Source organism: Alnus glutinosa, chromosome 1 (assembly GCF_958979055.1).
Source record: "Alnus glutinosa chromosome 1, dhAlnGlut1.1, whole genome shotgun sequence".
NCBI classification, from domain to species: Eukaryota; Viridiplantae; Streptophyta; class Magnoliopsida; order Fagales; family Betulaceae; genus Alnus; species Alnus glutinosa.
Genome location: NC_084886.1, coordinates 19,721,218 through 19,735,768, shown reverse-complemented (window position 1 = coordinate 19,735,768; position 14,551 = coordinate 19,721,218). Strand labels below are relative to the sequence as shown.

Below are 14,551 nucleotides of genomic sequence, written 5' to 3'. Positions count from 1 at the left end.
CAATCACGTACATGAATTGCTTCTGAGATCAGTCAAGTAACAACCATCAACAGAAGAGTGAAAAACTTGTTTTCAAGTCATTACTTTTCACCTTGTTTGTTTTTTTCTTTTTTGTGCTAGGAAAATTGAAAACATTTTTTTTTTTTTTTTGGCGTTTAAATATTTCCTAAGAATATTACCATTTATTGGCATATATAATAAAATTCCTGCGGTTTAGGCATATGCCAGAGTTTTTGTTTTGGGAAAATAAAAAAATCCCCCGCTAAATACTCTTATACTTTCGTGCTTCATCTAGCTAGTCTTCTCTCACTCTTCGACACACACGTACGCGTATAGTCCGGCCAGGGGAAGCTCTCTGTTTAATTTCTAGCTATTCAATCTCTGGATCTCCTCCCTCGAACCCATCGGTATGTTATCCCTCTCTCTCTCTCTCTCTCTCTCTCTCTCTCTCTCTCTCTCATCCTCCAATCCACCATATATACATGTTATCTTTCAGAGAATGGGGTACTACTGAGGATTTTGATTTAGGGTTTTCTTCTTCTGTGAGGTAAAACCCATGATTATGCTGTAAATTAAGATTTTGTTGCATGTTCTACGTAATTTTTGGATTCCTCTAGTATCCAGATATGGAGTATGTTCCCCTAGATTTTTGGATTTCTCAAAATTTTTTGGAGTAGAATAGCAAAGGGGCCTTCGGTTGAGGGGAGGGAATTAGGAGAGGGAAGAGGGGCCTTCGGTTCTTTAGATCTAAAGAACCGGCCGGAGGCCCCTTTTCCCTCTAGAGGAGTTCATTATTTGGCAGACAAAATGGTGCAGTTAATTTGTTGTATGGAAGGGAGGGAGATGCTCTGATGCTGTGTGCTATATATATATATAGAAATAAATCGAAGACAAGTGCGACGGTGGCAATAAATAATATTATAGAGCAACGTGAAGGGTTGGGCTTGTTTTGTAACAAACAGAGGGCCCTGCTATTGACTTGTATGAATTCCTCCAGTATCCAGCTCTCTTGTTGCCACTTGTTAGACTATCAAGCACATCGAACTAGCTTGGTGTTATAATTATAAGCATCAAACTTAGGATTCCTTGGTATCACACTTCTGAGAAGGGTTGCATCACACAATTCTTGTTGCTGGAAATTTCATAGCCGACTTTTTTCATTCAACCTTCATTGAGAAAAAACCATTACATCCATATTTATAGGCATGTAATGCCTAACCCTAATTGACAATTTATCGCTTGCTGCATCTTTCTCTCCTGGTTGGAGAAAACTTTCCTTGAGTTTTGAAATGTTGAAGTACAATGATCCTTGGTTTCTTTAAGTGCATCGTTGACTTTTGGTTTATTTTCTTTGTTTGATACAACAATGATGATAGTGATACATCCATCATTTTAGTTGGACCATTAAAAATTTGATCTGTGTGGAGGGGATGCTTTAAAAGGGTCCGGGGTTTACTTAACAGGAGTGGGTACACAAAGTGGCCCTGCCTTGTAGGAGTTTCTCGTCATAAAAAAAAAAAGATTGGAACATTAAAAATTTCTGGTATGACAAAAAGAAATATTTTGAAAATTCAGTGTAGACGATATGGCCTTGTCTTGATATGCAGCATAAACCAAGGAATGAAACTCCTTGTCCCTTATATTCATTGCTTCTATCCTGCATTCTTTCCACTCAATTCGTTCAATTTCAGTTTCATCCATAGCTCCTATCTCTTTAAGGTTTCTTTCATTACGAGGTCTTTTATTTTTTTATTTTTTTATTTTTTTATTTTTTTCACTTTAACTTTGTTGGAAATGGTGGCCAAGGCTAGTTTCTCCCACTTCTAATTCGTGGCCTGATGATACTTTATCAGCACACTTGTCAGTTATCATATCTTTCTTTGATTCTGACTTCAAGCTTTCCTTGAATTCTTTTAATAAGATCTCATCTTCTTTTATCTCCAACTTGGCATGATTTTTGTTGCTCAGTAGACAGCATTTATCTTTGACTAAATCAGTTGAGTACTCATGCATAGGTGGCAGGAACTTTTGCAAATCTTTCAAAGAAACATTTTCTGACAGCTTAACTAGTACTCTAGGCACTTTTGTAGGTTGATTAGTGGCTGGTTTGGTGGTGTTTACTACAATAGGATTTTTAAGCTCCTTTTACTTTGCCTTTGTTTTGAAATTTCTCTTTGTCAAGCAATTCGAGAACCTTCTTAACAAAGAAGATTCTGCCTCTAACTTTTCAACTTCTTCTTTCGGCTTACAAATTTAGGCTTCCTTCACTTCTTTGTCTGGTCTCAAAACCTTTATTATTGTCTCCCACACGATAGCCATATCAATTGGCCCTAATGATGACAGGGATAGGAGGGATTTATGGATTGAGTTAGCTGGATTGATGAATTGTTGGGAGGTGCCGTGGTGTATTGGGGGAGATTTTAATGTTGTTCGTTTTCCGAGTGAGAGGTCGGGCATGGCCAGTTTCTCAGCTGCTATGGAAGAATTTTCAGACTTCATCTTCATGCAGAACTTGGTGGATCTACCTCTTCAAGATGGCCAATTTACATGGTCGAATAACCACACATGGTCTAGAATTGATAGATTCCTAATTTCTGTGGAGTGGGAGGAACACTACCCCGAAGTAGTCCAAAGGAGGCTTCCAAGACTTCTGTCCGATCACTTCCCTTTGTTTTTGGATTGTGGGGCACCAAGAGGAGGAAAAAGGTCTTTTAAATTTGAGAACATGTGGCTGAATTATGAGGGCTTTGTTGAGCAAATCAATAAGTGGTGGTTGTCTTATGAGTGTTCGGGTTCTCCAAGTCACATTTTGGCGTTTAAACTGAAGGCATTGAAGACGGACTTGAAGAAATGGAATGCTGAAGTGTTTGGTGATATAGGGAAGAAGAAGAAGGAATTATTGGAGGGCATTTGTGAGCTGGATGCAGTTGATGAAGACCGAGGCCTAGAGGAGGAAGAGAAGGTTCGCAAGATAGATATGTCTAGAGAGCTGGAGAAAACTCTTCTGTGTGAGGAAATAATTTGGAGACAGAAATCCAGAGCTTTGTGGTTGAAGGAGGGGGACAAGAACACAAAATTTTTTCACAGGATGGCCAACTCGCGTCGCAAATTTAATCAAGTGGATTCTATAAGTATAGATGGTGAAATCTCCAAAGACCCAAAGGAAATTCAGGAGCATATAGTTCAATTTTTCAAAAACTTGTATGTTGAGAATTCTTCTTGGCGGCCAAGGGTAGAGGGCCTTTCTTTTCTTTCAATTGATGAAGATGAGAGTAGCTGGATAGAGAGAGGGTTTGAGGAGAAGGAGGTGTGGGAGGTCATCAGAGATTTCAATGGAGATAAGGCTTCGGGCCCCGACGGTTTCACTATGGCTTTTTTTCAGAAGTGTTGGGATATCTTAAAGCATGACATTATGGCTGTTTTTGCAGATTTTCACTCTCGAGGCAAGTTTGAAAAGAGTTTTAATGCTACTTTTGTCTCTCTGATTCCAAAGAAGAATGATGCTGTGGATGTGAGTGATTTTCGGCCTATCAGTCTTATTGGGGGAATTTATAAGATTATTTCCAAAGTCCTTGCGAACAGGTTTAAATCAGTGTTGGGTAAGATTATCTCAAACACCCAAAATGCGTTCATTGGTGGTCGACAAATTTTGGATTCAGTGCTTATTGCTAATGAATGTGTGGATAGTCAAATCCGTTCAGGGGAGTCTGGGTTGCTGTGTAAGCTGGATCTGGAAAAGGCCTATGATCATGTGAATTGGGACTTCTTACTCTACTTATTACAACGTTGTGGCTTTGGGGAGAAATGGAGAGCTTGGATTCGTTTTTGTATCTCTACGGTGAGATTCTCCATCCTTGTCAATGGAACTCCGACGGGTTTCTTTACTAGCTCTCGCGGGTTGCGACAAGGTGATCCTCTGTCGCCTTTATTATTTGTGGTGGTTATGGAGGCTTTGAGTCGGATGTTGGCTGCTGCGATGGAGCAGGGTTCGATGACAGGCTTTACTGTGGGACATAGTGAGTCAGAGGCAATAGTAGTGAATCATTTATTGTTTGCTGATGATACGTTGATTTTTTGTGGAGCGGAAGAAGAACAGATTCGACATCTGAGGTGCATTTTCCTTTGTTTTGAGGCAGTTTCGGGATTAAGGATTAATTTAGGAAAGTCAGAAATTGTTCCTATTGGTGAGGTGGAGGATGTTGAAGGGTTGGCCCATCTTATGGGTTGTAGGGTTGGATCGCTTCCTATGACATATTTGGGTATGCCTTTGGGTGCCTCTTACAAGTCCGTTCGTACTTGGAAAGGGGTGATTGAGAAAATGGAAAGGAAGCTGGCTGGTTGGAAGCGTATGTATTTGTCAAAGGGCGGTCGGTTGACTCTTATTAAGAGCACGCTGTCCAATATCCCCACGTATCTCTTGTCGTTGTTCCCTATTCCTTTGAGGGTGGCTAATCGTCTTGAAAAAATCCAGAGGGATTTCCTATGGGGTGGCATAGGGGATGAGGCCAAATTTCATTTAGTGAAATGGAACAGGATTTGTACTCCGTTGCATTCAGGTGGATTGGGAGTTCACAATCTTTCCCTGTTTAACCAAGCTCTTTTAGGTAAATGGTTGTGGAGATATGGTAGGGAGAGAGAGGCTCTATGGCGTTTGGTGATTGACGCCAAATTTGGGAGCCTAAAGGGTGGGTGGTGCTCTATTGAGGTGTCGGGTTCCTATGGAGTAGGGGTTTGGAAATATATTAGGAAAGGGTGGGAGAAGTTTTGTAATTATGTTCGGTGTGTGGTAGGGGATGGCTCATATATCAGTTTCTGGCATGATCGGTGGTGTGGGGAGATTTCTTTGAAGCTTTGTTTTCCAGTTCTGTATAGTCTTGTGAGGAACAAAGCGGCTATGGTGGTAGATAATATGGCTGTTCATAATGGCAATATTCATTGGAATGTTCTCTTTACGCGGCAATTACAGGACTGGGAGTTGGAGATGGTGCTCTCTTTCTTCGAGCGGTTGTACTCCACTCCGATTCGACAAGGAGAGGGTGACAAGTTAGTTTGGAACCTCTCTTCAAGGAGCTATTTTGAAGTAAGGTCATATTATGAAGCACTTAGTCGGAAAGAAGGTCCATCATTCCCGTGGAAGAAGATATGGTGTGCTAAGGCTCCGACAAGGGTGGCGTTCTTTGTATGGACTGCAGCTTTAGGAAAAATTTTGACTCATGACAATCTACGAAAGAGGAATATTGTGGTTATTGAGTGGTGTTGTATGTGTAAAAAGAAGGGGGAGTCTATTGATCATCTGTTACTTCATTGTGACACCGCCCGTGAGCTTTGGAGTTTTGTGTTTTCTTTGTTTGGAGTTGAATGGGTCATGCCACAATCGGTGATGGGTTTGTTGACTACTTGGGGTGCTTTTCGAGGGCATGGCCTAGCAAAAAATGTTTGGCGTTTAGTTCCTCACTGTGTTTTGTGGAGCATTTGGAGGGAGCGGAATGCGAGGCTTTTTGAAGATGTCGAGACGGTAATGGTGGTTTTAAGGAAGCGTCTTCTTAACACGTTATATCTATGGATAGCTCCCCATCTTTGCCACCTAGGTGTTTCTACTTTTGTAGACTTTCTTAATTTATTAGTTGTTCCTCCTGTTTAGGGGCTCTCTTGTATACTTCCCGTGTATTAGGGTTGCGCCCCTCTGCGCTTTTTTATTGAATTTTAAATTACTTATCAAAAAAAAGATCTTCAAAATACACATGAGACATCTTTTCTTTAATTTCAGATCTCAGCCCACTTTTAAATCAAGCAGTAGTCATACACTCACTTTCAACTATTCCAAACTTCAGAGAGAATTCTTTATGTTTTCTTGTATACTCAATCCTCCACAAATTACCTTGTTGAAGTGAATAGAACTGATCAAGAAGATCATCTTCAAGATCTTGTAGAAGAATCTCTCCTTTAAGAAGCGATTTACCCTCTTGCCAAATCAATCCACTCTTGTTGGATCTTCTACGATGTGAAAGCATCATGCGGCTCCTCGTTTTGATACCAAACTGATGAAGGACAGAAGCTTGATTCCAAAATTGATGTAGAATAAATGATTTGATGCCAAAGTTGATATAGGAGAATCTAGGCGGCGACTTGTTTTAGGGTTTAGGACAAGTAACTGTTTGGATTTTGGTGGGAAATTAGGGTTTTATAGGGTTGTTTGGTTAGGGTTTTGTAGTGAAAAGGGCTGGAAATGTTAGAGATTGAGGGTTTCAATTATGGTAAGAAATGGGATATAGTTTGATGGCAAATCAAGGAGGAAAACCCCAAGTTTTAGGTTGCTGTTCCTGGGAAATGAACAGTAATTTGAGAAGGTTATTTTGATATTTTGAAGCTATTTAATGGATAGGTGATTTGGGGTTCTTTGGGATTGGACTCTAGGGAAATAACCTATGGAAAATTAAATCTGATATTGGTTGGGATTTGAAACAAAATTGTTAAAAACTGAAATGAAAAAAGAAAGAAAAAGAAAAGAGACAAACCTAGGCCTCACACCTAGTTTTCCTAAGCATCACACATAGGTTTCCTCGGCATCACATTTCGAAGAAGGGTTGCATCACACATTCCTCGTTGCTGTATATTTCATAGCCATCTTTTTTCATTCAACCATCATTGAAAAGAAATCATTACATCCGTATTCTAGACATGTAGCATAATCCTAATAGATTTAGACTCTTTTTGATTTATTTACTAAATGCCCAAAACGAAATAACTAGTGAAACTCAGAATGAAACCTAAAATAAAATTTAATATTCTCAGCCTATACTTAGAAATCTGAAAATGATAAAAATATCCAAACTCCTAGAATTGAGTAAAACTAGAATCAAACAAAACCAGCTTATTGCTCCCTGCATCACCACCTGCCAATAGGTAACCCCATAGATGACTTAACTATTGCTTATTCTTTCCTTCTTTTCTTTTTTTTGCTCAGGGGGTCGGGTACAAACTAATGAGCGACCATGGTTCTTATTATAATATTTTAATATACAATGTCACTATAACTTAATAGCACATGAAAGCTACACTTTGCTGATGGTTCTATACATTTCCATTATATTGGAAGACTTAAATAGGAGAAAACTAGTGGGTTGACAACTAAAAAACTTCAAGGCTCTGAGGATAAAACCATTATGGATGTGGGATTTGTGGAGTTAGGTACTATTATAGTCTCTGCCTCCCTCCCTTCCCCCACAGAAAAGAAGAACAAGAAGAAAGAATACAGCTTTTAATTTTGCGGTTATGCAACAAATTTTAGATTAATTGATTAATGGAATTAAATGAAATATCATTAATCGGTTGTGTAGGCAGGGACAAAGTTAAAGATGTTTATCTAGGGGGTCCAGGTATAATTCTAAAATAAAATATATTTTCTAACAATTGATTGTATGATTAAATCTTCAAGCACTTACAAAAACATATTTTATATAGATTATAAAATGTATTCAACACATGAGATAATTAGAGTGATAGATTATAAAAAAAATTATTAATTTTGGTCCACTTTCTTTTCTACATAGGGTAGCGCCTCTTGGCTCCCCTACCCTGGTGGTTCCATATCTGTGTAGGTGCTATGCTGGAATATAAAGGTATGGTGGGTTTACTAGTGGAATGTAAAACTCAAAAAGTAATTTGAGTATTATTTTTTTTTTAAAAAAAAAAAAAAAAATTATGGAATACTATTTGGGTTTTGAATTCCATGTGAAGTCTAACTCAATCCCAAACAGCAATCTATAATTCTGTGAAGTTCTAAATTCGTGAATTCCAATTTAATAGTATTAGAATGCCAAATCAATACCAATTCAATGTAGCCAACACATACTTTGAAAATTTCGTGGCCGAAGTACCTCAAGTAGAGGGAAAACTAGGGTTTTGATTAGCCTTTCCATGTCTTTTAACTAGAAATTAAATTTAGACTGCTAACAATAGCAATTAAGTATTTATTTTATTTTTTATTTTTTTTTCATTTTTGACAATTGTGTAACAGCATTTGTCCGGTTTTGTTAGGGTATGCATTTCATTTATCTATCTTATGATTTTATTTTATAATTATTTTTGCCTTTTGTTTTTATTATTTTTTTTGCTTTTTGTTTTTATTATTTCATTATTTTATGGTCTTTGCTCTGTTTGGAATTTATACAAAGACATTCTTTTCCTTTAATTCTGTTAGTTGAATTTGGAGCCTAAGGATGGCCTTTTTGAAATTTCTTACGTACAAGATACTTGGGGAGGTTATTAGTGGAGCTTTATGTTGTTTATTTTCATGCAGTGACTTATCTTTAATTGCAATGGAAAGGAGATGCAGTGTAAGGTTGTTGTCATAGGGCTTTAGAGGGTTTATCATTTTCTTTTGGCTTTCATGCATTTTTTTTGTTACTTATTACGAGAAAGTGATTTTTTAAGTCTATTATACGAACAAAAGTTGAAGCTTTTGAACCTGGTTGTTTGGAGTGTAAGTGAGTGGCAAAGGAGGAAAGTTCTAAATTTGATCCTCCTCCACTTTCCTTGCTATATGGAATGTTTTGCATAGAAATCGTCTTCTTCGAGAAGAAAAGATAGGTCATAGAAAATGTTTGTGCTACTTAATTGGTGGTAACCTGGTAGAGTTGCTTGCAATTTTATGAACAGTTTATGAGTCGTATACACCATATCTAGTTTTCATATGATACCTTAGCTTGTTAATGTTGTGTGATACACTTGCACTGTATCAATGGCCACTTAGTAGAAAATCTGTATGACGTGGAATACTTTTTTGGTTATTGTTCTGTATGAGTATGTGAATCATGATGGGAAAGTTATTCTTGGGTTGGAAACATATGCCCTATTCTTCTAGCGTAATGTTGCTACATGGATTCCAAATGTTGATTCCACATTTATCTAGGGTTGAGTGTCAATGATTGCAGGCTGTTCCCCTTGGTTGCTGAATGGGCTTGGGCTATTCCAATTCTGGATACCTGACTTTGATTGATTAGGATTGTCTTGAGTTAAACCACTGGCTTGGGTTGAACCTTTTGATCAAGCCATAAAGAGTAAAGAGCGAAAATTTATTTCAGGAGGAGAGGACAGTGGTGACTACAAGAGGGCAAAATGTCTAAGTCTTGCAAAGGCCTAGCAATGGAACTGGTGAAGTGCCTCAGTGAATCTGATTGTGTTAAGGTCCGTAATCTCTTACTACATCTATCATGCTTGAGATCTTCCAATGATGATATGAGCTAGTAGTTATGAAATGCATAGAAATACTTGTATAAATTGTTTGACATGATCTATTGGTTGCCATATGCATTGACTAAAGGTTGAGAAGCGATCATATAGGGAATGTGCCGGAAAGAAGAGCCCATCAATATCAAGTGAGTGTGTGGGACTTAGGGAAACATATTTCAATTGCAAGAGAGGCCAGGCATGTTTTCTTCTCTTCATTCTTCATACTTTGTTTTCTTTTTCTTGTATCTCTTTTCACATGCCTACTTCTTCTTCCCTTGTCTTTTGATTACTAAATGAAAAGCCAACTGCCAATGAAGTGGCTGCTAATACGGAAAAATGTAATGAAACTGCAGGATATAATCCTAGTTTAAAGGGACCTGACTTGGTTTGACATAATTTGTACAGCATCAGTGTCTTTGTTTTCTTGAGTGGAAACACAGTTCATATCTAAGTCACAATTTATTTTGGAGGGTTGCCGTTCTGCCTCTCGGACTGTGGATGCAGTGTCATTTCGCAAACTTGAATTTCCAAATATTGCAGATTGCAGATCCCCAAGTCATGAATTATTTGTAGTTTGCTCTTGTCAATCTTAAATCTTGGATAGATAGAAAATGTTACCTTCTTGATAGTTAACTATGATCGTGATGCTCAGGTTTAGTTACGGTTTTCTCAGAAATTAGTTGTAGGTAACTCTCAAGATTTAGTTTCAATTCTCTAAACAGGTGTGTGCAAAGAGAAGCAGCACAGTGGCAGCGAATTTGATGTAGACTCCATAAAACGTAGTCACAACTAGAGCCTCATCAAAAGCCTCTTCTTCTCTCATGCATATATCTAACGGGATGTGCTTTGAAATTTCTAGTAGGGAGCTACCCATTTTTTTCTTTATTGAACCCTTTTCTAGTACTCTTTCTAAATTTTCATATTTGTCCTTGCATTTATAAGTATATCTATTCACATATTAAGGAAAATAACAGAACAATAATTTTATTTTATTATTATTATTTTTTTGATAAGTAAGAAACCAATCAAAATAACAGAACAATACTTATATGTACCCACGCCCAAACAGACATACACAGACTTTGGTGACACCTTTGGTCATTTAATTTTGAAACCCCATTGCTCCTGCTTTGTGTAACTTATATATGGATGGGCATTGGGTTCTCGGGAAAATCAAGTGATGTCAACACGGTGGTAAAAGATGGCAAGTTGTATGGGATGAGATTCGCCATGTGGAGAAGGTTGAAAAAAATATTATACGTGTAGTTGAAAATGACCTCATGATAATAAGACTTTAGATGGTACGTACTCAAAACTAGATTCTTTATAATGAGGTCTAAATCAGATGGCACCTTCTTCCCCTTAAGAGAGGTGGAGAGTGTCGTTGGTGGTTGAAGACCCCAGGCAAGTGTGTAACTTACTAACTACGAAAAATAAAGAAAAATGTTTTTACATTTGCATAAAATCTTAGTTAAAGTACCTTGGTCTTCCGTTGGGGGCTCCTTTTAAGAATAAGTCTAGCTGGGATGAGGTAGTTGGCAAGATTGAGAGGCGGTTGGCTAGCTGGAAGCGGTTGTATTTGTCGAAGGGTGGAAGAGTAACCCTTATTAAAAGCACTCTCTCTAATCTTCCTACTTATTTTCTATCCCTTTTCCCTATTCCTTCAAGTGTTGCTAATCGTATTGAGAAGTTGCAACGGGATTTCTTGTGGGGTGGCATAGGCGAAGAATTTAAGTTTCACTTGGTTAATTGGGCCAAGGTTTGCTCTCCTATTTCTAGTGGTGCCCTGGGCATCAGAAACTTGAGGATTTTCAATATGGCTCTGTTAGGGAAGTGGCTATGGCGCTATGCCTTTGAGAGAGAGGCTTGGTGGAAATCTGTTGTGGATGCAAAGTTTGGATCTACTCGGGATGGTTGGTGTTCTTTAGACCCCCCTGGGTCTCATGGAGTGGGGTTATGGAAGAATATTAGGAAGGGGTGGAGGTTGTTTTGTAGCTATACTAGACTTATTCTGGGAAATGGATCTAGGGTCCGTTTTTGGGATGATGTATGGTGTGGTGAGGTGCCTCTCAAAGAAGCTTTCCCAGTTTTGTACGACATTGCGTGTGACAAGGACGCACATGTTGCAGACCATTTGGTTGTGGTAAGCGGGTCCTATCAGTGGGATATTAGCTTCTTCCGAGCGGCCCACGATTGGGAGGTGGATGTTTTGGCTTCTTTTTTCTCTTTGCTGTATTCAACTAGAGTGAATTGTGATGGGGAAGATCAGCTCCGGTGGTATCCTTCTCACAAAGGGAAATTTGATGTTAGATCTTTCTACAAGGCTCTTGTTTGCAAAGAGGCTATCCAGTTTCCTTGGAAAAGTATTTGGCGGACCAAGGTTCCCTTGAAAGTGGCTTTCTTTGCTTGGACGGCAGCGCAAGGGAAGATCCTCACCTTGGACAAAAGCGTGTCATAGTGATTGATAGATGTTGCATGTGCAAAACGAATGGGGAATCGGTGGATCACCTTCTTCTCCATTGCGAGGTTGCACGCGCTCTATGGAATGCCTTTTTTAGTCGCTTCAGTTTGTCTTGGGTTATGCCTCTGCGAGTGGTAGATTTATTCGCTTGTTGGTGGACGGGTGGACGTTCTCAGAGTGCAGCTGCGTGGAAGATGGTCCCTTGTTGCATTCTGTGGTGCTTGTGGAGGGAACGCAATGACAGGCAGTTTGAGGACAAAGAAAGATCCATTGAGGAACTCATTTCCTTTTTCTTTCATTCCTTGTATTCTTGGGTGGCGGCGTTCCTCGCACCTTTACCTCTTAGTTTTAATGATTTCCTTGTTCTGTTTTCTTTTTCTTCCTAGCTGCTTTTCTTGTATACTTCCTGTGTACTTGATTGCGCTTTGCGCTTTTTAATGATATCTCTCTTACTTATCAAAAAAAAATAAAATCTTAGTTTCCATCTTAAGTATGAAGGTTTCCTAGAGTATTAAAGGTTAAGAATCAGTTAATGATTTATTAAAAACTGTCCCATGCAATTGAGAAAATTATCTTTTCAAAAACTTGTCAATTTGATTTTCAGTAGAACACTTCGGAAAATGATAAATTTTCTCCATTTTTTTGCTGAATCTTTTTACTAATTGATATTGCGGTTGATTTGTTATATAAGGATTTTGAACTGTTTATGTGGTATGTCATGTGAACTTACACCAGTTTAGAAAGGAGTTAATTGCTATCTTAAACCATTGGGGAAGACGTGGATGTCTTTGTTTCGTTTTTCAATTTATTGTACTCCTTAGATTGAGACGAGGAGGTGAAGACAAGCTTCGTTGTGCCCCTTGCAAGAGAGGGAAGGTTGTTCAATGTTAGATTGTTTCACAATGTCCTTTTTCCCCAAGATAATACTCCTTTCCTTTAGAAGAGTATTTGGCGGAATAAGGTCCTCTTGAGAGTGACGTTTTTCGCTTGGTCGTCCGTTTTAGGAAAGATTGTCATTATGGATAACCTAAAAAAGCTGCATGTCTTAGTGGTTGATTGGTGTTGCATGTGTAAGAGGAGTGTGGAGTTCGTAGATCATCTTCTACTCCATTATGAGATTGTTATGGCCTCATGGAATGCTTTCTTTAGCTGCATTGGGTTAGCATGGTTTAAGCCAAGATGAGTGGTAGACCTCTTCGCTTGTTGGAGAGGGATGTGTGATAGTCTTCAAAGTGCAGCAGTGTGGAAGATTGTTCTGTCTTTGCCTAATGTGGTGTCTTTAGAAGAGAAGAAATGATATAAGTTTTGAAGACTGCAAGAGGACGATTGTGGAACTGAAGTCTTCTTCTTCAATACTCTTTACCACTAGACAGCTGGTATAAACTTTGTCTAATTTTCTTGACTCTTTTTTTTTTTTTTTCCTATCTTGTTCTGGCTAGGTGTACCACTTGTATTCTTCATGTGTACCTGGGTTGCGCTTTTGACACTTTTTTAATAATATTACAATTACTTAAAAAAAAAAAAACTTGATTCATCGATAAGACAACCACGAGACGGGATATCCTAAAAAAGGAAAGAAAGACCAACAAAATAGGAAGGAGGGAGTACAGGTGTTTTGAGGATGATGCTAACCATGTAGCATACATATTTGTTCTTGTTGGAGTATGTTCAAGTGGTGGAGAGAGAGATTTTGGAGCTCAAAGTACTTGGATATTATATTGGGAATTTGGGATTAGTCAAGGAGCCCCAAGTACTTAAAGGTTTCAACTAAGTTCAAGCCCAAAATCCTCTAATTTAAGGATTTAGCTACTTTTATAAAAGTGCATTAGCACCTATTGTATTGAGTCATTAAAACTGGGGAAATTTTTGTTTGTGAGCGAAGTTTCACTGAACAGCCCCAAATGGCATTTTATTTTTCCTGTTATATCCTTAAAAGGAGTTGACAGTTTTGCTCTTCATATCAGAAAGTGTCATCTTAGTTCATAGTATCAAGTAGGTCTTTTGGATCTCTCTCATTCATTCTGAGTTTGTGCACACTGTATAATTACCACTCGTCATTCTAATGAGATGGGAAAAAAGATCTTTGTGAGCATTATCATTATTATGATATGTATGGGGCTGGTGTCAAGTGGAGAGAATAAAATCAGTATAAATTATATTATGGTTGTGGAAAAGATCTGCAAGTATATTGTTCATTTCATTAGATGATAACCCTTTTTATTCTGATTGTGAAATCAATCATGGTACGTTCATTAATGTGCTATATCTTTTTTTTTTTTGTTTTTCCCAGGTTGACATGAGAGCTAGGATTCGTGGAAACAAGGGATACTAAGTGGTGGGCATGTTGTTTTCCAAATTGCGAAATCAATTTGTAGGGTTTGAACAAAAAGCCTCCTGCACTTGGGCATGCAATGTCAGCAACTATTGGAACCGTTGTAATATGGATGTGGAAAGGGTATCAGATTCAACGATATTTCACTATCTAATAAAAATACATCAGGAGTGCCCGCTGGTTTTGCTCTATAAACTTTCTTGTCCCTTTGAGCAGCTATCCTAAATTGTGGGAATATTCTATGGTTTTTTTCTTTTAGTATAACGTATAATGACTCCTTTTCTTTATGTGTCTCTTAATTGCTACTCATGTTTGCTGGATGCCTAGAAATGTTTGTGTGCTTTGAATGAGTTAGGAAAAGCATTTGGCAAATTGATCCAGTGAGAAAGGCAGATTAGAGTTTTATAACTTTTCACTGCTAGATGTATGAAGCAGATCTAACTAGCATCAATTTAAAGTAAAAACCAGCACACCACGAAGCCAAATCAGCACCCCTACAAGTGCAAATCAATTTAAAGAAAAAATAA

The 14,551-nt window shown here is 38.2% G+C and overlaps 1 protein-coding gene across 3 annotated transcripts; it reads left to right on the top strand.

Annotated features, from left to right (window-relative positions):
* Window positions 1-219: 219 nt before the first annotated feature.
* Window positions 220-14,311, top strand: LOC133876387 (mitochondrial protein pet191 homolog). 3 transcript variants are annotated; one of them, XM_062314675.1, is made up of 5 exons: window positions 220-407; window positions 7,551-7,619; window positions 9,084-9,186; window positions 9,323-9,427; window positions 13,983-14,311. In XM_062314675.1, the coding sequence occupies exons 3-5, from the start codon at window positions 9,118-9,120 to the stop codon at window positions 14,022-14,024; spliced, it is 216 nt and encodes a 71-aa protein (XP_062170659.1). In that variant the 5' UTR covers window positions 220-407; window positions 7,551-7,619; window positions 9,084-9,117; the 3' UTR covers window positions 14,025-14,311. The 3 variants fall into 3 exon arrangements, with proteins under 3 accessions (XP_062170659.1, XP_062170650.1, XP_062170642.1); XM_062314666.1 differs by lacking the exon at window positions 7,551-7,619 and having other exon boundaries at window positions 221-407; XM_062314658.1 differs by lacking the exon at window positions 7,551-7,619 and having other exon boundaries at window positions 223-407; window positions 8,934-9,186.
* Window positions 14,312-14,551: the final 240 nt, after the last annotated feature.